This window comes from Pongo pygmaeus, chromosome 10, assembly GCF_028885625.2.
Source record: "Pongo pygmaeus isolate AG05252 chromosome 10, NHGRI_mPonPyg2-v2.0_pri, whole genome shotgun sequence".
In the NCBI taxonomy this organism is placed as follows: domain Eukaryota; kingdom Metazoa; phylum Chordata; class Mammalia; order Primates; family Hominidae; genus Pongo; species Pongo pygmaeus.
In genome coordinates this window covers 121,658,659-121,683,334 of record NC_072383.2, presented here as the reverse complement: position 1 = coordinate 121,683,334, position 24,676 = coordinate 121,658,659, and the positions used below count along the sequence as shown (strand labels likewise).

General features: G+C 49.0%; 1 protein-coding gene across 7 annotated transcripts in view; it reads left to right on the top strand.

The window, feature by feature from the left end:
* The window catches only part of ABCB9 (ATP binding cassette subfamily B member 9), a 39,317-nt gene extending 37,759 nt beyond the window's left edge, over positions 1 to 1,558 (top strand). For 6 of the 7 annotated variants that reach the window (XM_054441893.2, XM_054441895.2, XM_054441898.2 and 3 more), the window contains one exon: positions 371 to 1,558. In XM_054441893.2, coding sequence (XP_054297868.1) covers positions 371 to 631 — 261 coding nt within the window. In that variant the 3' untranslated portion in view covers positions 632 to 1,558. The remainder of the gene's footprint in view (positions 1 to 370) is intronic. The other variant, XR_008492738.2, reaches the window with a different exon arrangement.
* The last annotated feature ends 23,118 nt before the right edge of the window (positions 1,559 to 24,676 follow it).

Here is a 24,676-nt window from a genome sequence, read left to right as displayed (position 1 = left end):
TTGGGAAGCTGAGGCGTGAGAATTGATTGAATCCACGAGGCAGAGGTTGCAGTGAGCTGAGATCGCACCACTGCACTCCAGCCTGGGTGACAGCAAGACTTAGTCAAAAAAAAAAAAAAAAAAAAAAAAGGAGGGGGAAGGGAGGGACCAGAAGACTGGAGGGCCAGGGTAGAGGTGATCGCCCATTCACCAGGTGCCTTGTTGTGTCTGGCCCTGAGCTGTCTCCCTTTAAGAAAAACCCAGGAGGCTGGCCATCCTTTGTGAACTGAGCCTCAGAGAGGTTAAGCATCAGCCCATAGGCGGTGGCATGGAGCACGGTTGCGGGTGGGGCGTCCGTGCCATGCAAGCCAGGCCCCCACTGTCCCCGCAGATCCAGCAGGCCATCCACGGCAACCTGCAGAAGCACACGGTACTCATCATCGCGCACCGGCTGAGCACCGTGGAGCACGCGCACCTCATTGTGGTGCTGGACAAGGGCCGCGTAGTGCAGCAGGGCACCCACCAGCAGCTGCTGGCCCAGGGCGGCCTCTACGCCAAGCTGGTGCAGCGGCAGATGCTGGGGCTTGAGCCCGCCGCGGACTTCACAGCTGGCCACAACGAGCCTGCAGCCAACGGCAGTCACAAGGCCTGATGGGGGGCCCCTGCTTCTCCCGGTGGGGCAGAGGCCCCGGTGCCTGCCTGGCAGATGTGCCCACGGAGGCCCCCGGTGGCCCCCAGCTGCCCTCCGAGCCCAGGCCTGCAGCACTGAAGGACGACCTGCCATGTCCCATGGATCACTGCTTCCTGCATCTTGCCCCTGGTCCCTGCCCCATTCCCAGGGCACTCCCTACCCCTGCTGCCCTGAGCCAACGCCTTCACGGACCTCCCTAGCCTCCTAAGCAAAGGTAGAGCTGCCTTTTTAAACCTAGATCTTACCAGGGTTTTTACTGTTTGGTTTGAGGCACCCCAGTCAACTCCTAGATTTCAAAAACCTTTTTCTAATTGGGAGTAATGGCGGGCACTTTCACCAAGATGTTCTAGAAACTTCTGAGCCAGGAGTGAATGGCCCTTCCTTAGTAGCCTGGGGGATGTCAAGAGACTAGGCCTCTCCCCTTTACCCCTCCAGAGAAGGGGCTTCCCTATCCCGGAGGGAGACACGGAGAACGGGATTTTCCGTCTCTCCCTCTTGCCAGCTCTGTGAGTCCGGCCAGGGCAGGTGGGGAGCATGGAGGGCATCTGTCTGCCATCGCCCGCTGCCAATCTAAGCCAGTCTCACTGTGAACTACACGAAACCTCAACTGGGGGAGTGAGGGGCTGGCCAGGTCTGGAGGGGCCTCAGGGGTGCCCCCAGCCCGGCACCCAGCGCTTTCGCCGCTCGTCCACCCACCCCTGGCTGGCAGCCTTCCTCCCCACACCCACCCCTGTGCTCTGCTGTCTGGAGGCCAGGTGGATGTTCATGAGATGTGTTCTCTTCTCTCTCTGGTGGATGGGATGGTCGCAAAGCCCAGGGTCTGGCTTTGCCAGAGATTGCAACATGTTGGGAGAACCCGGTCAATAAAGTGTACTACCTCTTACCCCTAACCTCTGACTTCTACTTGGGCCAACTGCCTCATCGCCCAGTTACGTTTTTCCACCAGACCACGGCTCTCCTCTCAGCCCTCTCTGGTGGAGTTGCAGAGAGACTTTGGGTGGTCCAGGGCCTCCCCCTGTGTCTGGGAGCCCCATCTGCACTCCTCCCATCCCAGGGTCTCTGGTGTAGACATTCCTGTCTGCCTGTCTCTACGGGGATTGTGCAGGGGGATAGAGATGTTGCCTTGAAATCCCAGGGGCCTCTGTGCTTCCCGGGACAGCTGAACTGAGGCCCAACAAATGCCACCTGTTCTTTTCCATCGGGGCCCAGGCACCCAACACCCACCCCAATCCATGCAGCAGAGAAATATTACCCAGCAGGACAGCTCAATCAGCAGGGAGGTTTGGGCCTGGACACAGGAAAACCCCTGCGATGGTTATTCTTACTTGCAGAATTGTGAAGAAGTCTGGGGTCCCAGGAGGAGGGCTCTGTGCCAACTGGTAGAGTAGTATTTTTTTTTTTTTTTTTTTTTTTTTTTTTTTGAGACAGAGCCTTGCTCTGTCACCCACGCTGGAGTGCAGTGGCACAATCTTGGCTTACTACAACCTCCACCTCCCGAGTTCAAGCAATTCTCCTGCCTCAGCCTCCTGAGTAACTGGGACTACAGGCACCCACCACCACACCCGGCTCATTTTTGTATTTTTAGTAAAGATGGGTTTCACTGTGTTGGCCAGGCTGGTCTCAAACTCCTGACCTAAGATGGCCTGCCCACCTTGGCCTCCCAAAGTGCTGGGATTATAGGCGTGAGCCACTGCGCCCGGCCAGCCTTGTCCTTCTCTTATAAAAGCACTTGTCGTTGGATTTAGAGGCCACCTACATAATCCAGGCTGATCTCCTCTAGAGGTCCTTTGCATCTGCAAAGACCCTTTTTTCCAAATATGGTCACTTCACAGGTTCAGGGGTTTGACAAGGGAAGCTTTTGGGGGCCACCACTCAGCCTGCTACAGAGGGGAACTTGCAACCTTGGTTGAAGTTAACCTCAGGACTTCCTTTTTGATTTTAGGAAGCAGAGAGGGTTAAGTTTTCAGAGACTTAGCATATCTTCAGATGTTTCCAGAGAAGTTGGAAATTCCAATTTTCATGTGAGATCAGCTGTTTTTTATGTATTGGCTCAAATTATTTTGACAAAACCGAGGACCAACAAAGCACATGTGTAGAGGTGGTCTCCAGCCTGTGGGTCTCTAGTTTTCAGCGTCAGTGTTGGACATTCCTGTTCTGCAAAGTCCCTCCCAAGGGGCTTCCTGGCCCCAGCCCAGCCCTGTTCCAATCCAAGCTCCTCTCCCATCTGCCCATCTCTTCTCATCCCTGCACTTCCAGGCTGAGAATTCCAGATTCTTCTCCCTCTCCTATGGAGTTAGCTCCAGCGCCTTGATTTATAAACCCACACCCAAAAGTGCGCCATAGGCAGACAAAAGAACCTTCCAGAGACCGAACTAGCTTCTTTTTAGGAGGTACATAGGAGTTTTTAAAAAGTAATGTTTAGGCCAGATGCGGTGGCTCATGCCTGTAATCCCAGCACTTTGGGAGGCCAAGGTGGGTGGATCACGAGGTCAGGAGTTCAAGACCAGCCTGGCCAACATGGTAAAACCCTGTCTCTACTAAAAATACAAAAATTAGCCGGGCGTGGTGGCACACTCCTGTAGTCCCAGGTACTCAGGAGGCTGAGGCAGGAGAATTGCTTGAATCCAGGAGGCAGAGGTTTCAGTGAGCCAAGATTGCGTCACTGCACTCCAGCCTGGGTGACAGAGCGAGACTGTCTCAAAAAAAAAAAGTTTAATTTTGAAATAATTTTAGATTTACAGAAAAGTCACAAAACAATACAGAAAGTTCCCTTATGCCCCACCCCTCACAGTTTCCTCTTCTCTTAAAATCCCACAGTACTGGGGTACATTTGTCACAACTAGGAAACCAACACAGCATGTCACTATCAGTGAAACTGCAAGCTGTATTTGTGTGTCATTAGTTTTCTCACTAATGTCCTCTTTCTGTTCCAGGGTCCCACATTACATTTAAGATAGGAGTGTTTTTGTTTGTGTGTTTGTTTGTTTGTTTGTTTTTAGAGACAGGTTCTTGCTCTACTGCCCAGACTGGAGTGCAGAGGTGCTATCACGGCTCACTGTAGCCTCAACCTTCTGGGCTCAAGTGATCCTCCCACCTCAGCCTTCAGAGTAGCTAGGGCTACAGGTGCACATTGCCATGCCCAGCTAATTTTTTCTTTTTCTTTTTCTTTTTTTCTTTTTTTTTTTTGTAGAGACAGGCCTTGCTTTGTTGAACAGGCTGGTCTCAAACCCCTGGCCTCAAGCAGTCCTCCCACCTTGGCCTCCCAAAGTGTTGAGCTTATAGGCGTAAGCCACCACGCCCAGCCAGAGATATAATGTTTTCTTTTGTTTGTTTTATTTTGGCAGGGTTTTTTGTTTTAGTTTTTGAGACAGGATCTCTCTCTGTCATCCAGGCTGGAGTGCAGTGGCACAATCTTAGCTCGCTGCAACCTCTGCCTCCCTGGTTCAGCGATTCTCCTGCCTCAGTCTTTTGAGTAGCTGGGACTACAGGCGCCTGCCACCACACCCAGCTAATTTTTTTGTGTTTTTAGTAGAGACAGCGTTTCACCATGTTGGCCAGGCTGGTCTTGAACTCCTGGATTCAAGTAATCCATCTGCCTTGGCCTCCCAAAGTGGTGAGATTATAGGCCTGAGCCACTGCGCCCAGCCTAATGTTTTAAAAATTGTTTTTATTGCAGCAACATGCAGATAATATAAACCTTATCATTAGTGACATCTAGTACACTTATGATGTTGTGTAACCATCATCATTATCTAATTCCAGGACAATTTCATCACCCTAACAGAAAACCCTATACCCATTAACAGTCACTCCCCAATTCTTCCTCCACACAGCCCCTGGCCGCCAGCATTCTAAAATCTGGCTCTGCAGATTGGCGCCTCTGGCCTTTTCATGTACATGGAACCCTATACTACGTGGCCTTTCGTGTCTGGCTTCTCTCGTCATGTGTACAAGGTCCAACCATGTTGTGGCATGAATCAGCACTTTATTCCTTTTTATGGCTGAATAATATCCTATTGTATGGCTATGCCACGTTTTGTTTATCCATTCATCTGTTGATAGATATTTGGGCTGTTTCCACCTTTGGGCTATTGTGAATAGTACTGCTATTAGTGCTGCTAATGGTGGGAACATTCATGTTTTGTTGTTGTTGTTGTTGTTGTTTGAGACAGAGTCTCGCTCTGTCGCCCAGGTTGGAGTGCAGTGACGCAATCTCGGCTCACTGCAAGCTCCGCCTCCCAGGTTCATGCCATTTTCCTGCCTCAGCCTCCCGAGTAGCTGGGACTACAGGCGCCCGCCACCACGCCCAGCTAATTTTTTGCGATTTTAGTAGAGACGGAGTTTCACCGCGTTAGCCAGGATGGTCTCGATCTCTTGACCTTGTGATCCACCCACCTCGGCCTCCCAAAGTGCCAGGATTACAGGCATGAGCCACTGCGCCTGGCCCAACATTCATGTTTTTTTGTGGGAGTTTGCTTTCGCCTCTCTTGGGCAGATGCCTGGGAGTGGAATTGCTGGGTCCCATGAGAATTCTATGCTCAGCGTTTTGAGGAACTGCCAGACTGTCTTCCACAGCAGCTGCACCATTTTGCATTCCCACCAGCAATCCACGAGGGTTGCAATTTCCCCACGTTCTCACCAACACTTATTATTTTCTGGTTTTGCTTTTGTTTTTAATTATCACTATCCAGGGCCGGGAACAGTGGCTCACACCTGTAATCCCAGCACTTTGGGAGGCTGAGGCAGGCAGATCACTTGAGCCCAGGAGTTCAAGACCAGCCTGGGCAACATGGTGAAACCTCATCTCTGCTAAAAAATCCAAAAACTGCTAGCCGGGCATGGTGGCACACACCTGTGGTCTCAGCTGTTCATGAGGCTGAAATGGGAGGATTGCTTGAACTTGGAAGGTGGAGGTTGTGGTGAGCCGATATCATGCCACTGCACTCCAGCCTGGGTGACAGAGTGAGACTCTGTCTCAAAAATAAACAATATAAAATTGTCACCATCCTGGTGGGTGTGGAGAGTTGACTTTTAAAGCTGACTTTTTTCTGTTACAATTAATTTAGCAAATGTCACTGTCCTCCTTCTGTCCCACACAGTGTGCTGGGTAAACCAGGAGAAAGTAATTGCAGTCTAGGGCTTTGGGGACAGTACAGTTGGCCAGAGAGACAGACGAGGAAACAAGGAGGGATGAGAGAGAATGAAGAGTAGCACGGCGCCCCAGGGCTGGCTTAGTCCTGGCGCCAGGACTTAGTTTACTCTGTCATTGTTTCTTTCCCACATTAGATTTTCTCTTGGTCACTGCTGTATTCCCCAGTGCCTAGAACAGTGGCTGACACATAGTATGTGCTCAGTAAACAGCCATTAAAGAAATGTTTGAGCTGAGCATAGAGGCCCATGCCTGTAATTCCAGCTACTCGGGAGGCTTAGGTGGGAGGATCGCTTGAGTCCACGGGTTTGAGGCTGCCATGAGCTATGATCGTGCCACTGCACTGCAACCTGGGCAACAGAGCATGACCCTGTCTCTACAAAACTTGAAAAAGAAAGGAATGATTGAACTCTTGGACACACCATAACATAGTGTGAAAACAATGAACACAGTCCAATCACCTCATTTAACAGACAGGGAAACTGAGGCCCAGAGGAAAGAAATGACTGCAGGGTTATAAATGTATTTAGCAGAATGGCCGAGGCTGGAACCCAGGTCCCCACACTCCCTGCTGCTGCCTTCATCTGGAGAGTGTATTTCAGTTTCCAACTTGCCCGGGCTAAAGACGACCCCGATCCCAGGAAGACGGCAGACTCAGCCCAAGTCAATGGCTGAGGCAGCTGCTGAGCCATGAGAGGTCTCTGAAGTGCCTTGGGGTCCTAGGAGCCCACAGGGACCCTGGTGATGACTTCAGGGGGAAGATGTGCGCAAAGAACCTTGCGAGGCAGAGCCCCTTCCCCATGCCCCCTGCTGTCTGCTACAGCTCCCCTGTCGACTGGACTGGTCTGTGTCAACCTCACCCTGTGTTGGCAGGTTCAAAAGCCACACCTGAGAAAACGGAAACAGCACAGAGGAGGGTTAAGCCCAATGGCCCTGGCTCTTCAGGGTTTTGTTCCAGAACTTTTGGGGTCATAAATCTCTTTGGAAATTTGATGAAAATTCTAGAAACTCTCCCCAGAAAAATACCCGTACACATAAAGCATTGTATGCAACTTGTGGGAAACGTGTGGTATTTTACAATTCCTCTGTCGGGGGCCCTGAGTTAAGGACCATTGCTCCACTGGGATTAACAATTAAGAATTTAAGAATTAGCCAATAAGAAGTATTGGTGTGGCCGGGCGCCATGGCTCACGTCTGTAATCCCAGCACTTTGGGAGGCCAAGGCGGGCGGATCACGAGGTCAGGAGATTAAGACCATCCTGGCTAACACAGTGAAACCCCGTCTCTACTAAAAATACAAAAAAAAAATTAGCCGGGCGTGGTGGCGGACGCCTGTAGTCCCAGCTACTCGGGAGGCTGAGGCAGGAGAATGGCGTGAACCCTGGAGGCAGAGCTTGCAGTGCGTGGAGGTCGCGCTACTGCACTCCAGCCTGGGCGACAGAGTGAGACTCCGTCTCAAAAATAAATAAATAAATAAAAAAGAAGTACTGGTGTAAGGCAGGACACAGTGGTGCACGCCTGTAGTTTCAGCTCCTCAGGAGCTTGAAACGGGAGGATTGCTTGAGCCTGGGAGGTTGAGGCAGCAGTGAGCCATGATGGCGCCACTGCACTCCAGCCTGGGCGACAGAGTGAGACCCTGTCTCAAGAAAAAAAAAAATTGCCGAGCACTGTAACTTACAACTGTAGTCTCAGTACTTTGGGAGGCTGAGGCAGGTGGATCACTTGAGTTTAGGAGTTCAGGACCAGCCTGGGCAACATAGTGAGACCCCATCTCTACTAAAAACTTAAAAAAAAAAAAAAGAAGAAGAAAAATTAGCCAGGTGTGGTGGCGTGTGCCTATAGTCTCAGCTACTTTGAAGGCTGAGGTGGGAAAATCACTTAAGCCCAGGAGTTCAAGGCTGCAGTGAGCCCATAATTGCACCACTGCACTCCAGCCTGGGTGATAGAGCGAGACCTTCTCTCTAAACAATAAAATAATAACAATAATAGATTGGAAGGCTACACAAACAATTCATGTTGGAGTTTGTCTGGGTATTGAAGACAAAAGCATGAAGATATGCAATACCTTACTTCTTTAAGAATAAAAATAGACTTGGCTGGGTGCGGTGGCTCACACCTGTAATCCCAGCACTTTGGGAGGCCAAGGTGAGTGGAACACTTGAGGCCAGGAGTTCGAGACCACCTTGGCCAGCATGGCAAAACCCATCTCTACTAAAAATACAAAAATTAGCTGGGCGTGGTGGCACATGCCTGTAGTCCCAGCTACTCAGGAGGCTGAGGCAGGAGAATCACTTGAACCCGGGAGGCGGAGGTTGCAGTGAGCTAAGATCATGCCACTGCACTCCAGCCTGGGCAACAGAGTGAGACTCCATCTCAAAAAAATGAAGTCCATATTTCTAAAAAAAAAAAAAAAAAGACTCAAAGCAAAGAGAGGAAATCGTTAGCAATGGCTAGTCCTGAGCGGTGGGTACCATGTGTTTGTTATATTGTTCTGTGTACATTTCTGAATAATAGAATTTTCTTCAAGGGTAGGGGAGGGAACACTGTAAACAAACTAAACAAACTCTAGCATGATAAGTGCTGCTGTGGCCCAGGAAGACTTCCTGGGAGAAATGGAAAGCAGCTGTTCTGACTTCTGTTGACTGAAAATAGTAGTCGTTAAGCCACCCAACAGCAAGCCAGTGCATCCGGCTGAGAACCTGGCCCAGACCTGAGCGGCCGGCCGGGCGTCTCCACCTCCTCCCTCCCTATTCAATGAGCCCAGCCTGAAACAGGGGCCTGGCATTCTAGACAATTCCACAGAGAAGAAACTCTGGAACCCAGCACTGACACAGCCATTGCTGCTGACCATTTGTTTCTGGCCCCTGGTAAGGAAGCTGTTATCATTTCAAATAATAATACGGAAAATTTTTTAATTTTTTGTTTTGCCAGAGGGAGCTCAGAAGGAGGTTAATTCTTTAATGTTTGCTTTTTGTTTTGTTTTGAGACGGAGTCTCTGTCTCTCAGGGTAGAGTGCAGTGGCGCCATCTCCGCTCACTGCAAACCCCGCCTCCCATATTCAAGCGATTCTCCTGCCTCAGCCTCCCGAGTAGCTGGGATTACAGGCAGGTGCCACCACACCCAGCTGATTTTTGTATTTTTAGTAGAGATGGGGTTTCATCGTGTTGGCCAGGCTGGTCTCAAACTCCTGACATCAGGTGATCCACCTGCCTCGCTCTCCCAAAGTGCTGGGATTACAGGCGTGAGCCACTGTCCTCGGCCAATGTTTGCTTTTTAAATTGTGGTAAAATACACATAACATAACATTAACCATTGCATTTATTTATTATTGTTATTTTTTAGAGACAGGGTCTTGCTCTGTTGCCTAGCCCGGAGTGCAGTGGTGCCATCATAGCTCACTTCAGCTTTGAACTTCTAGGCTCAACTGATCCTTCTGCCTCAGGCTCCTAAATAGCTGGGACTACAGGCCTGTGCCACCATGCCTGGCTAATTTTTAGATTTTCTGTGGAGACAGGGTTGTCGTTATGTTGCCCAGGCTGGTCTTACTCCCAGTTTCAAGCGATCCTTCTGCCTTGGCCTCCCAAAGTGCTGGGATTACAGGTGTGCCCCATCACGCCCAGCCATCCATTTTAAATTGCATGATCCAGAGGCATTAAGCAGACTCCCAATGTTTCCTTTGACGTTTAGCAAGCATGTTTATTATCTCCTTAGATCTGAACGACCAGCCTGCAGATATCAGAACCAAGATGGATTGATGATGATGATGATGATAACTATTCAGGTATAAAACATTTTCAGTGCAGCAAACACGAGTCTATGTGCTTTATGTGATTATTTTTTATTTTTTATTTTTTTGAGACGGAGTCTTGCTCTGTCGCCCAGGCTGGAGTGCAGTGGCGCGATCTCGGCTCACTGCAAGCTCCGGGTTCACGCCATTCTCTTGCCTCAGCCTCCTGAGTAGCTGGGACTACAGGCGCCTACCACCACACCTGGCTAATTTTTTAATTTTTTTGTATTTTTAGTAGAGACGGGGTTTCACCGTGTTAGCCAGGATGGTCTCGATCTCCTGACCTCATGATCCACCTGCCTCGGCCTCCCAAGTGATTTTTTTTTTTTAAGACAGGGGTCTTACTCTGTTGCCCAGGCTGGAGTGTAGTAGTACGATCTCACCTCACTGCAACATCTGCCTCCCAGACTCCAGTGAGCCTCCCACCTCACCCAAGTAGCTGGGACTACAGGCATGTGCTACCATGCCTGGCTAATTTTTTTTTTTTTTTTTTTTTGTATTTTTTGTAGAAATGGGATTTCACCATGTCACCCAGGCTGGTCTCAAACTCCTGACCTCAAGTGAGCCTCCCACCTTGGCCTCCCAAAGTACTGAGATTACAGGTGTGAGCCACTGTGCCCGGCCCACTTTATGTGACTTTAACGCCTTTAATCCTCACAACAAGTCTATGAAGCAGCTGCTACGGTTAATGCAGTTTTTTCAAAAAAGAAAAATGAGGTTAAGTAACCTGCAAAAATTAAGTGGCACAGCACTGAGAACTGAACACAGGCAGCCTGAACCCTGACCAGAGCCCTGAACCTTTTCCCTAGACTAGGGACAGGTTTATATGCTTATCTAATCTCCACCCAAATTATTTTCCACCTTTGCCTTTTTTTTTTTTTTTTTTTTACCTTTGCAGTTGTCACTAAGGGCTGCCTGTTGCACCTCAGGAGCTGGGGATAGTGAAGGAGATACGTGTGCTGAGTCACTAACAGGAAAGGGCTGAGAAAGAAGCATCGCCAATGGTTTCTCTTTCCTGGTTTTTATTCTTTCCTCTGAGAGGAGGAAGCTGACCATTTAAACAGGTGAGTAGGCTGGGCATGGTGGCTTATGCCTGTAATCCCAGCACTTTGGGAGGCCGAGGCAGGCGGACCACTTGAGATCAGGAGTTTGAGACCAGCCTGGCCAACATGGTGAAAACTCATCTCTACTAAAAATACAAAAATTAGCCAGGTGCAGTGGGGAGGCTGAGGCAGGAGAATCACTTGAACCCGGGAGGCAGAGGTTGCAGTGAGCCGAGATTGTGCCTTTGAACTCCAGCCTGGACGACAGAATGAGACTCCATCTAAAATAAATAAATAAATAAACAGATGAGTCACCCAGGGGGAGGTCCTAACAGCCACCTAAGGTGACAGTGACAGTGCCTTACATTGTTACAGCTCTTTACCTTTGACTACCTGAGATCAGTCATTCAGCAAGCATTTACTGAGAACCTCCGTCTACCAGGCACTGTGCTAGGCTGTGGGTCACGGTGGAGAGACTAAGAGGTCCGAGATCACCTACATCCTACTGGGTAATAAACCCAAGATGGTGAAAAGATGGCAGCAGACAAGAGAGTGACTTGGGAGAGGGGCACTGTTTGAGCTGGGGTGGTCTGGGGAGGTGATATGGGAGCTGAGCCCTGAATGACAAGGAGGTACCAGCTTTGGGTATCTAGAGGAAAGAATGATCCCAACCACAGTCTGGCACTTCCTCAAAAAGCTGAACATGGACCTGGGCACAGTGGCTCACAGTTGTAATCCCAGCACTTTGGGAGGCTGAGGCGGGAGGATTGCTTGAATCCGGGAGTTTGAGAACAGCCTGGGCAACACAGTGGGACCCCATCCCTACAAAAATTAAAAAATCAGCCAGGCGTGGTAGTGCACACCGGTGGTCCCAGCTACTTGTGTGGCTGAGGCAGGAGGATCCTTTGAGCTCAAGGAGGTTGAGGCTGCAACAAACCGTGGTGGTGCCACTGCACTCCAGCCTGGATGACAGAGTGAGACCTCGTCTCTAAAAATAATAAAATAAAGCCAAAAAGTACAAACAATCCAATGTATGAATGGATAAACAAACTGCAAACTGTGGTATGTGCATACTGTGGGGTATGATTCAGCTGTAGAAAGGAATGAAGTGCTGGTACATGCTATAACATAGATGGTCCTTGGAAGCATTATGCAAATGAAAGATGCCAGGCAGGGAAGGTCACCTATGGTATGATTCTTTTTACATGATATATTCAGAAGAAGCAAATCTATAGGGACAGAAAGCAGATTAGAGGTTACCAGGGCATGGGGAGGGAGGAATGGTGAGTGACTTCTTGCTGGATACAAGATGTTTTTTACGGGGTGATGAGAAAGTTTGGAAGCTGGAGAGACCTGGTGTTTGCACAATATTGTGAATACCTTTAATACCAATGCATTTGTACACTTTAAAATGGGTAAGTGGCTGGGTGCAATGGCTCATGCCTGTAATCCCAGCACTTTAGGAGGCCGAGGTGGGAGGATCGCTTGAGCCCAGGAGTTCAAGACCAGCCTGGGCAACATAGGGAGACCCCATCTCTACAAAAAATAAAATATTAGTCGTGTGTGGTGGCCTGTGCCTATAGTCCCAGCTACTTCACAGACTGAGGGGGGATGATTGCTGGGACCAGGAGTTTGAGGCTGGAGTGAGCTGTGATTTTACCACTGCACTCTAGCCTGGGTGATGGAGTGAGACTCTGTCTCAAAAATAAAAAAGAAAAAAAGGTTAAGTGCATGTCATGTGAATTTCACCTCATTAAGGAAAAAAAAAGAGATAAGTAGGGGAGGAGATGGATCCCACAAAGGATTGTGAAGTACAGAGACCTCCAGGCAGCAAGAGGCGGGACATCTGCCAAGCAGGACATGGCCAGGGGACAGAAAGGGGGGCACCCAAGGGAGGAAGGAGGAGGGGACAGGAAGGCGAGGGCTCCTGGGGCCATGGTGAGGTGGTTGACTTTTATTTCATGAAAACTGGGGGCATTGAAGGGTTCTGATCAGGGCGTGACCTGATCCTCTGGGCTCAGTGTGGAGAAGGTACTGGACGAGGACCCAGAGAGGTGGCTCCCCCCACAGCCCGGGCAGCCAGGCCTAGGCTTACCCCACTCTGTAGATAAGGAAATGCTGCCTGCAGAGGCTGCAGCCACGGTCTCATCGCTGAACCTTCTGCAACCCTTATTCAGCATGTCCTGCTGTTATTTATAGCTGAAGGAACCTTGCAAGTGGAGGGTGCACGGAGAAATGCTTCAAGGAATTTTCTGCTCTGCATACAGCAACAAGCACTGGTCAGCAAGGGCCCCGGGGCAGCAGCACAGGCCCACACAGACATGCAATAGAGGCCCTTTACCTCCCCTGGACCCAGGTCCATGCTGGGCACGCCCTGGCTGGGAAGAACTAATTCAGGGCAGTTACGCAAGCCCTGCCCGAGGCCCTGTGTTGACAAGGCCTGGTCAGCTGCCAGATACAATTCCTTACCTCTGGTTCTTAATGATCTGGCTTTTCTGGACAATCCATGGCCTAAAGAAAGGGAAGATTCTTTTCAAACTGGAGCCTGGCTGGAGGCCATGAGACCGTAGTGGTGACTGATGTGTGCTGGGTCTGGCTGAGGACAGGCTTCTCCAGAACAGGAAGATGGCTGCTTTGGGGACATCTGGATTGGACATCCTTCATGCACCACTGCCACCAGGCAGTCTCCCCTGATTTCTCACTACCATAGCTGGTCTCCTCCATCTTCATTTATTTGGCCTGTATGGGCTTTTCTAGCATGTTGTTTGCTCTTCAAACACTCTAGGAATTTCTTAAAGGCTGGTACCTGTGTCCTCATGTAGCAGGTGTGCTCCCTGCTCACAGTAGGTGCTTTTCTTTTCTCTCTTTTTTTTTTTTTTTTTTTTGAGACAGGGTCTTGCTCTGTTGCCCAGGCTGGAGTGCAGTGGTGCGATCTCGGCTCACTGCAACTTCTGCCTCCTGGGTTCAAGCAATTCTCATGCCTTAGCCACATGAGTAGCTGGGATTACAGGCATGTGTCACCCTGCCCAGCTAATTTTTGTATTTTCAGTAGAGACGGGGTTTCACCATGTTGGCCAGACGGGTCTCAAACTCCTGACCTCAAATGATCCACCTCCCTCAGCTTCCCAAAGTGCTGGGATTACAGGCGTGAGCCTCCACGCCTGGCCTGATGGCTCCTTTCTGACTCATCTCAGACTCATCATGGTGGAAATGAAGCCTTGAGATTTTCTCCCAAACTTGTTTTCCTCTTAGTCTGAGTTAATGGCACCGTATGCTGGTTGCTTAAATTGAAAAATCTCAGTGTCATACCTGACTCCTCCCTTTCTCCATGACCTGTCGGAGCGTTGGCTCGACTTCCTGTGTTGGAGTCTATTTCCCAATCCCTTCGCCCCACCCAAATCCAAGCTACCTTAGCACCTGCAGGGCTGCCCGGCTCTCCTAATTCATTCTGCACACGGCAGCCTTCTTTTTTTTTTTTTTTTTCACATCGACTTTATTCAACTTAATTTTTTAGACCAGTTTCACAGAAAAATTGTGAAAATAGTACAGAGAATTCTCATATACCCTTCAGCCATTTTCCCTTGCTTTTAGCATCTGATGTTAGTCTGCTGCATTTGTCACAATTAATGAACCAATGTTAATGCATGTTATTAACTGAAGTCTATACTTTATTCAATTTTCTTAGTTTATCCCCAACGTCCTGTTCTGTTCCAGGATCCTGAAACTGCCTTTACCAAATTATGACAGTCAAAAAAAAAAAAAAAATCTGGCCGGGCGCGGTGACTCACGCCTGTAATCCCAGCACTTTGGGAGGCCGAGGTGGGCGGATCACGAGGTCAGGAGGTCGAGACCATCCTGGCTAACACGGTGAAAACCCGTCTCTACTAAAAAAACAAAAAATTAGCCGGGCGTGGTGGTGGGCGCCTGTAATCCCAGCTACTCGGGAGGCTGAGGCAGGAGAATGATGTGAACCCGGGAGGTGGAGCTTGCAGTGAGCCGAGATCACGCCACTGCACTCCAGCCTGAGCGACAGAGCAAGACTCCATCTCAAAAAAAAAAAAAAAATCTGACATAGCTGACTCCATCTTGCCTGTAACCTCCAAGCTGTCCTTGTTCATTCCTGAGGCCAAGCTAACTTTGGGAGGAATTTAGTTTATAGTTTAATCTTAAAACAAGGATGAAAATAGCCCTTCCCAAAACAATCCTTTCCTTGCTTGGAGATCAAAACTGCCCTTGTAAAACTAGCAAATTAGCCACAAGGGTAGAAATCCTGACTCAGAGCCAGGCACCGTGGCTCATGCCTGTAATCCCAGCACTTTGGGAGGCTGAGGCAGATGGATCACTTGAGGTTGGGAGTCTGAGACCAGCCTGGCCAGTATGGTGAAACCGCATCTCTACTAAAAATACAAAAATTAGCCAGGTGTGGTGGTGTGCACCTGTAATCCCAGTTACTTGGGAGGCTGAGACACAAGAATCACTTGAATCCAGGAGGTGGAGGTTGCAGTGAGCAGAGATTGCATCAGTGCACTCCAGCCTGGGCGACAGAGCGAGACCCTATATATATATTAAAAAAAAAAAGAAATTATGGTTCAGGAATTGTGTAGCCAGAAGTCACAAGATTCATAAACTCCCCAATTGTTCCTACAGATAACATCACTATCATCAAGCCTAAAATTGGTGTTCGAGATGTTTCTTTTTAATCAATGTTGACCAGGTTGGCCTCGAACGTGTAGCCTCGCCTCCCCGAGTGCCAGGGCAACTGGCCTGAGCCACAGCGGCTCCCTCGAGGTGTTTCTTAGACCCTACATTCTGATGGACCAATTGGCGCCACCCAGACCGGTAAACTGGCTCAACTGGTCTTGCGATCCCACCCAGGAGCTGAGGATGACAAGAAGACAGCTTCAATCTCCTGTGATTTCATTCCTGACCCAACCAATCAGCATTCCCGGTTCCTTAGCCCTCTACCCACCATATTATACTTAAAAAACCCTGGTCTCCAAATTTGGGGGACACTGATTTGAATAGTAAACTCCCATCTTCCGCTTGATTAGCAGTGTGTTTACTAAACATTTTCTCTATGGCAGTACCACTGTCTTGGTAAATCAGCTCTGTGTGAGCAAGGGGCAAGAAAACCCCGTCGTGTAATTACAATCCCACATTACATTACATTACATTACATTACATTTATTTATTTTTGAGACAGGTTCCCATTCTGTCACCCAGGCTGAAGTGCAGTGGCACCATCTCAGCTCACTGCAACCTCCACCTTCCAGGTTCAAGCGATTCTCCTGCCTCAGCCTCCCGAGTAGCCAGGATTACAGGTGCATGCCACCATGCCCGGCTAATTTTTGTATTTTTGGTAGAGACGGGGTTTCACTGTGTTGGCCAGGCTGGTCTTGAACTCATGGCCTCAGATGATCTGCCTGCCTCGGCCTCCCAGAGTGCTGGGCTGACAGGCATGAGCCCCCATGCCCGGCCCCACATTACATTTAGTAGTCATGTCTCCTTAGTTTCCTCCTGGCTGCGACAGTTTCTCTGACACTTTTTGTTTTGGTGACCTTGACTGTTTTGAGCACCACTGGTCAGGGATTTTGTAGGTTGTCCTCTGCTGGGATTTGTTTGATGTTTTTCTCATGACTAGACATGGTGATGGGTTTTGGGGAGGATGCCATTTTCATCAAATCCTATCAAATGCACACACAATCATTATGACCTGTCACTGTTGATGTTGACCTTGATCACCGCTGAGGTCATTCATGTTGATCAGGTTTCTCTACTGTGAAGTCACTCTTCCCCCTTTCCAGACTGTGTCCCTTGCTTTTTTTTTTTTTTTTTTTTTTTTTTTTTTTGAGGCAGAGTCTCATTCTGTTGCCAAGGCTGAAGTGCAATGGCCTGATGCTGGCTCACTGCAACCTCTGCCTCCTGGGTTCAAGTGATTCTCCTGCCTCAGCCTCCCGAGTAGCTGGGACTACAGGCATGCACCACCAGACCTAGCTATTTTTGCATTTTTAGTAGAGACGGAGTTTCACCACGTTGGCCAGGCTAGTCTCAAACTCCTGACTTCAGATGATCTGCCTGGCTTGGCCTCCCAAAGTGCCGGGATTACAGGCATGAGCCACTGCGCCTGGCCCAGACTGTGTCCTTTGGAAGAAAGTAGCTATGTACCATCCACACCTGAAGCATGAGGAGTCATGGAGACCTTTAAAACGATAGATCAGTTCCTCTCACTTCTCTGATTCAAACCCTCTGACAACTTTTCCCTGCCCTAAGAGTAAAGCTGACCTCCCAGGTCCTGGTGGCCTGGCCCTACTCCCACCGCTAGCCTGATCTCCTGCCACTTCCTCCTCATCACCCACCACACTCCAACCACAATGGCTTGCTTGCCTGCCCTCCCTCCCTCCATCCCTCAATCCCTCCATCTTGCTTTCTTTTATTTTACTTTCTTTTCCCTCCCTCTCTCCCTCCCTCCATCTCCCTCTCTCTCTCTTTCTCTCTCTATCTTTCTTTCTTTCTTTTTTTGATGGAGTTTCGCTCTTGTCGCCCAGGCGTGATCTCGGCTCACTGCAACCTCCACCTCCCGGGTTCAAGTGATTCTTCTGCCTCAGCTTCCCGAGTAGCTGGGATTACAGGCACATGCCACCATGCCCGGCTAATTTTTGTATTTTCAGTAGAGACGGGGTTTTACCATGTTGGCCAGGCTGGTCTCAAACTCCTGACCTCAGGTGATCTGCCCGCCTCGGCCTCCCAAAGCTGGGATTACAGGCATGAGCCACTGTGCCTGGCCGCACTGACCTTCTTTCTTTACGTTAAACATGCCAACCTTGTCCCCACCTCTGGGCCTGTGCATATAGCTCTTCCCTCTGCCTGGAACCCCCTTCCCTAATATTCTCATGGCCAGCTCCCTTCATCATCCAGGCCTCTCTCTACCCAAATGTTTCTGCTCCTGGGGGAGATCCTGAACCCCTTAGTAGTGTTCACCATTTTGGTTTTTTTTGACACAGAGTCTTGCTCTGTCCCCTAGGCTGGACTGCAGTGGTCCATCTCGGCTCACTGCAACTTCTGCCTCCTGCGTTCAAGGGATTCTCCCGCCTCAGCATCTGGAGTAGCTGGGACTACAGACACCCACCACCATGCCTGGATAATTTTTGTATTTTCAGTGGAGATGGGGTTTTACCATATTGGCCAGGCTGATCTCAAACTCCCGGGCTCACATGATCCTCCTGCCTCGGCCTCCCAAAGTGCTGTGATTACAGGCGTGAGCCACCATGCCCGGTCCACTCTTGTCTTCTAAACGCCACCTTTGTGACTGCTCCTTGGTAATTTGGCATCAACCGTGGAAGGAGTTTTTACACCACAGGAAGTGATAAGTACTACAAATTAATACTCTTTCCCAGGTACTCTTTTGTACTTTTTATTTTAATTTTTTAAATCTTATAATAGAGACAGGGTCTTGCTATGTTGGGCAGGCTGGTCTCGAACTTCTGACCTCAAGTGATCCCCCGCCTCACCCTCCCAAAGTGCTGGGATTACAGGCATGAGCCACCACACCTGGCCCAGATTCTTTTTCTTCCCCCAGGAAAAAAAAAAAGGCCTTCTTCGGCCAGGCACGGTGGCTCATGCCTGTTATCCCAGCACTTTGGGAGGCCGAGGCGGGTGGATTACCTGAGGTCAGGAGTTCGAGACCAGCCTGGCCAACGTGGTGAAACCCTGTCTCTACTAAAAGTACAAAAACTAGCCATGCGTGGTGGCACACAACTGTAATCCCAGCTACTCGGGAGGCTGAGGCAGAAGAATTGCTTGAACCTGGGAGGCAGAGGTTGCAGAGAGCCGAGATCATGCCACTGCACTCCAGCCTGGCTGACAGAGCAAGACTCTGTCTCAAAAAAAAAAAAAAAAAAAAAAAAAGGCCTTCTTCTGATTACTTCATTTTCTGAATCCCCCTGGAATAAGCCATTCTCATTCACGGTGTTGGTGAACTTCCTGTGACCCCTCTCAAGTTGGTTGCTGGACTAGGTGCTTTTTGAGCCTTGGTTCTGCCTCTGTTTTACATAGAACATGCACAAGTCACTTAACCTTGTTATGTACAAAATATCTATATCATGAATATACTGAGAGAAATAAAGGTGAAAGCATTCATGAAAATAAATACCTGGGAAGTACCTTTTCCCAAGTATTTCCAGGTAGCTGATTGCTAAACATTTATTTGGATAACCACTGAGGGATATCGCTGACCCCAAACTCAGGGGACAGTAAAGAAGTTTTCCTTGAGGCCGGGCGTGGTGGCTCATGCCTGTAATCCCAGCACTTTGGGAGGCCGAGGTGGGTGGATCACCTGAGGTTGGGAGTTTGAGACCAGCCTGACCAACATGGAGAAACCCCGTCTCTACTAAAAATACAAAATTAGCTGGGTGTGGTGCCGCATGCCTGTAATCCCAGCTATTCTGGAGGCTGAGGCAGGAGAATTGCTTGAACCCAGGAGGCGGAGGTTGCGATGAGCCAAGATCGCGCCACTGCACTCCAGCCTGGGCAACAAGAGTGAAACTCCGTCTCAAAAAAAAAAAAAAGAAGTAGTTTTCCTTGACGCTGCACAAACCAGAAAAAGGAAAAGGAAGAGGGAGAATAAATAATTCCTGAAAGATTGTTGCCACCGGCCTGCCTGGCCGTGGATACAAATCAGCTGGAGGCACAGGGAACTGAAGCTGGGAACTCGATCTGAGGTCGCCCTGACTGGCGGTGCCCAAGAGTACGGCAGAAGCAGGTGCACGTCTTCTCCAGAGGAGAGCTCCTTCCTTCTAGGCCCCAGAGAATTCCCCACAGATAACTTTTCCAGGGCAATAACCAAGACACATGTCCTTAGGGAAACAAGGCCGTGTGAACAGGAACCAGAAGAAACAGGCAGCAGAAGCAGACTCACACAGACCTCAGACGCTGAAATTATCCAACACAGATTCTAAAACAGTTATGCTCAACCGTTTAAAAAAGCAATCATCAGGGCTGGTGCAGAGGTTCATGCCTGTAATCCCAGTGCTTTAGGAGGCCGAGGCAGAAGGATTGCTTGAGGCCAGGAGTTCAAGAACAGCTGGGGCAACATGGCAAGACCCTCATACTATAAAAGATTTAAAAAAAAAATTAACTGGGCATGGTGGCATGTACCTGCAGTCCCAGTTACTCAGGAGGCTGTGGCAGGAGGATCCCTTGAGCCCAAGATTTCCAGGGTAAGTGGCTATGATTGTACCACTGCACTCCAGCCTGGTGACAGAGAGGCCCTGTCTCTAGAAAACAACAACAAAATCATCAAGCTTGAAAACATTTACAAGGAATATAAGGCTATAAAAAATAACATAACAGATTTCTTTTTTTTTGTCTTTTTTTTTTTGAGAGGGAGTCTCGTTCTGTTTCCCAGGCTGGAGTGCAGTGGCTCGATCTCAGCTCTCTGCAACCTCTGCCTCCTGGGTTCAAGTGATTCTCCTGCCTCAGCCTCCCAAGTAGCTGGGATTACAGGCACCCACCACCATGCCTGGTTAATTTTGTTTTGTATTTTAGTAGAGACAGGGTTTCACCATGTTGGCCAGGCTTGTCTCGAACTCCTGGGCTCAAGCGATCGGCCCTCCTCAGCCTCCCAAAGTGCTGGGATTACAGGTGTGAGCCACTGTGCCCGGCCATATTTCTTTTTTTGTTTTGTTTTGTTTTTGTTTTTTTTTTGTTTGTTTGTTTTTTGAGACGGAGTCTCGCTCTCACCCAGTCTGGAGTGCAGTGGCGCGATCTCCGCTCACTGCAAGCTCCGCCTCCCGGGTTCACGCCATTCTCCTGCCTCAGCCTCCCGAGTAGCTGGGACTACAGGCGCCCGCCACCACGCCCGGCTAATTTTTTTGTATTTTTAGTAGAGACGGGGTTTCACCATGTTAGCCAGGATGGTCTCCATCTCCTGACCTTGTGATCCGCCCACCTCAGCCTCTCAAAGTGCTGGGATTACAGGCGTAAGCCACCGCGCCCAGCTCATAACATATTTCAAAAAGAACAAAATAGAACTTTTAGAAACTTAAAAAATAAATAAGGAATGAACTCAATTATTGTATGTGACAGAAGATTGTTCATGGTGGAAGAATTAGTGAGATATCAGAAATTATGGCTGGGCAGTGGCTCACGCCTGTAATCCCACCACTTTGGGAGGCCGAGGAGGGCCGATCACTTGAGCCCAGGAGTTCGAGACAAGCCTGGCCAACGTGGTGAAACCCCATCTCTACTAAAATATAACAACAACAACAAAATTAGCCAGGCGTGGTGGTGTATGCCTGTGGTCCCAGCTACTCGGAGGCTGAGGCAGGAGAATCGCTTGAACCTGGGAGGTAAAGGTTGCAGTGAGCCGAGATGGCGCCACTGCACTCCAGCCTGGGTGACAGAACGAGACCCTGTCTCAAAAAACAAACAGAAGTTATCCAGAATGTAACACAGAGAGACAAAAAGAAAATATCAAAGGGAGAAGAAGAGAGTTGGAAGGTTCTTTGAGAAATGTTGTCATACATTTGTTTGGAGTTGCAGATAGACAGACAAGAAAGCATGGCATGAGAACTCTCTGAATCGCTAACGGCCGAGAATGGTCCAGAACTGACGAAAGACAACCTGCAGGTTTGAGGAGGCCAATATTTGCTGAATGAATGAATGAATAAGTGGGGGGAGATGCCTTGATCAGCGTGCCTGCCACCTCCCTTCCCCTCGCATGGGGGCTGCCGTGGCCCGAGAGCCCGTTCCTCGCCCTCCCGGGCTCTACACAGTGGGAGCCCATCCATGCCATTGAAAGCCCATCTGCCTGCTGCCAGCCCTTCCTGCCAGATGTCCTTCACCCACTGTTCAGCCTTTGTTGTCTTGCCCCCGCCTCCCTAGTTATCAGAGTGGTTTAAAATAGACAGGCAGGGGAGGAATGTTGCCTGCGACCTCAGACAGCTTCCAAAACGTGCCCCTCAGGGAAGAGGAATATGTCAACCTGGTTAGCAGTCTTCTCTCCTGGAACAAAAGGAAACATTTCAAATTCAGAAAAACAATCCAAACACCCTTCCAACTGACAGGGTAGGAGGGAAGAGGGTTAAAAAGGGCTCCTGGTGTTTTCGTTTCATCTGTTGAGCCCCAACCACGCTTCAGGGCAACCACACACCGCTCACCGGCGGCCAAGGCCTGGCTTGTCAAGGCGGCATGATCTGCCATATGCATGTTTTTCTGTCAATATAAAGCCTTGTTTTTGTAGTGGAGTGGAGATAGGAATCAGTCCCATTTTTCAGATGGGAAAATTGAGGTCCCAGAAGCAAAGTACTGTCGTTTGCTCCTCCTCTTAATGACCACAACCCAAGTTATTTGGACTAGGTCATTTCCTTCTTGTTTTTTGAGACAGGGTCTTGCTCTGTCACCCAGGCTGGAGTGCAGCGGTGCAATCTTGTCTTACTGCAAACTCCGCTTCCCAGGCTCAAGTGATCCTCCCATCTCAGCCTCCTGAGTAGCTGGGATTACAGGCACAAGCCACCATGCCTGGCTAATTTTTTTTTGTATTTGTAGTAGAGATGGAGTCTCATCACATTGCCCAGGCTGAAACAATTAGATTTTATTCTTGTAATAAAATCCAACTGTGGCACTATAATGAAAACAGCTGTATATGATCTGGTTTTAGTACCTGAAATTATCTTGGTTATATAACTCGTTTACCTGATTGGCATCTATTTGCTCTTTAGAGGAATATAAACTTCATGGGTGCAAAGGTGTTGCCTGTTTGGTTCACTGCTGTAGTCTCAGCGTTTACAGCTCAAAGTGATCTGCCTACCTTGGGCTCCCAAAGTGCTGGGATTACAGGTGTGAGCCATCACGTCCAGCCCTAGGTAGTTTCTTGTTAAAACTGCATATCAGGCCAGGCTCAGTGACTCACACCTGTAATCTCAGCACTTTGGGAGACCAAGGCGAGGCAGGAGGATCGCTTGAGTTTATAGTGAGCTATGACGGTGCCACTGCTCTCCAGCCTGGGCAACAGAGCCAGACCCTGTCTCTAAAAAAGAGAAAAAAACTGTACATCATCACCCACCACCATGAATCAAGTTCCTTTTGTAAGCCTGGGCAACATAACAAGATCCCATTTCTACAAAAAATTTTTAAATATTAGCCAGGTGTGGTGGCACGTTCCTGTGGTTTCAGCTAACTGGGAGGCTGAGGTGGGAGAGTTGCTTCAGTCCAGGAAGTTGAGGCTGCAGTGAGCTGTGATCTGACCACTGCACTCCAGCCTGGGCGACAGTGTGAGACCCTGTCTCAGAAAAAAAAAAAAAAAAAAAGTTCCTATTTACACAAATTGTGCTCTCAGATTCTGTAGAAAAGACTGTCTGGTTTTCCTGACCCTCAAGTTTACAGCTAATTGGCAGAGACTGGTCAAATGCAGGTGGCAAAGGTTTCAGGCAGCTTATAGAAAAGAATACAAACAAGCAGATGTCGATAGATAGCAAATGATGGTCCAATGGCGGGGGAGTGGCACCATTATCACAAGCAATGCTGGCCTTCCACGACCCCTTCCCCACGAACAGCCAAAGGGGCCTTTAAAAAAAAATGGCTTTATTGAGATATAGAGGCACCTGAAATTGTGAATTGTCATTTCCCTGCGTAAAACTCTTCATTGGGCCGGCGCAGTGGCTCATGCCTGTAATCCCAGCACTTTGGGAGGCTGAGGCGGGCGGATCATGAGGTCAAGAGATTGAAACCATCCTGGCCAAAATGGTGAAACCCTGTCTCTACTAAAAAAAAAAAAAAAAAATACAGGCCGGGCGCAGGAGCTCGTGCCTATAATCCCAGCACTTTGGGAGGCCGAGGCAGGTGGATCACGAGATCAGGAGTTCGAGACCAGCCTGGCCAACATGGTGAAACCCTGTCTGTACTAAAAATACAAAAAATTAGCTGGGCATGGTGGCTCATACCTCTAATCCCAGCTATTCGGGAGGCTGAGGCAGGAGACTCAGTTGAACCCAGGAGGTGGAGGTTGCAGTGAGTGGAGATCGCGCCACTGCACTCCAGCCTGGGTGACAGTGTGAGACTCCGTCTCAAAACAAACAAACAAACAAACACAAAAATTAACTGGGCGTGGTGGCACGCGCCTGTAGTCCCAGCTCCTTGGGAGGCTGGGGCAGGAGAATCACTTGAACCTGGGAGGCAGAGATTGCAGTGAGCCAAGATTGCGCCATTGCACTCCAGCCTGGGCACAGAGCCAGACTCCGTCTCAAAAAAAACAAAAAAACAAAAAAAGACAAAAAAAATGTCTCCATTGGCCGGGTGCCGTGACTCACGCCTGTAATCCCAGCACTTGGGAGGCCGAGGCAGGCGGATCACCTGAGGTCAGCCTGGACAACATGGCGAAAACCCGTCTCTACTAAAAATACAAAAATTAGCCGGACGTGGTGGTGGGCACCTGTAATCCCAGCTACTCAAGAGATTGAGGCAGGAGAATCGCTTGAACCCAGGAGGTGGAGGTTGCGCCATTGCACTCCAGCCTGGGCCACAGAGTGAGACTCCGTCCGAAAAAACAAAACAAACAAAACCCCAAAAAACCCCTCTCCATTGTTTCCCACTGTTCTCATAATAAAATCCAATAGTATCACTATAATAAAAAAGGCTGTATATGATCTGGTTGTGTTATTACCTGAAATTATCCTAGTTATATAACTAGTTTATGTGACTGGCATGTGTTTTCTCCTTATTGGAATGTAAACTTCATGGGGGCGAAGGTGTTGCTTGTTTGGTTCACTGCTGTATTCTTGGTGTTTAGAACAGTGACTAGGTTATAGTAGATGCTCAATAAATTTATGAAACGATGAATAAATGAAAGCATGCAGGCGAGATTTTTTGAAAGAGGGAGGCTTAAATGATGATATGGAGCTGACATAGTATTTCTTAGAGTATGTATTCTTTTTTTTTTTTTTTTTTTAGGATGGAGTCTTGCTCTGTTGCCCAGGCTGGAGTGCAGTGGTGTGATCTCGGCTCACTGCAAGCTCTGCCTCCCAGATTCACAC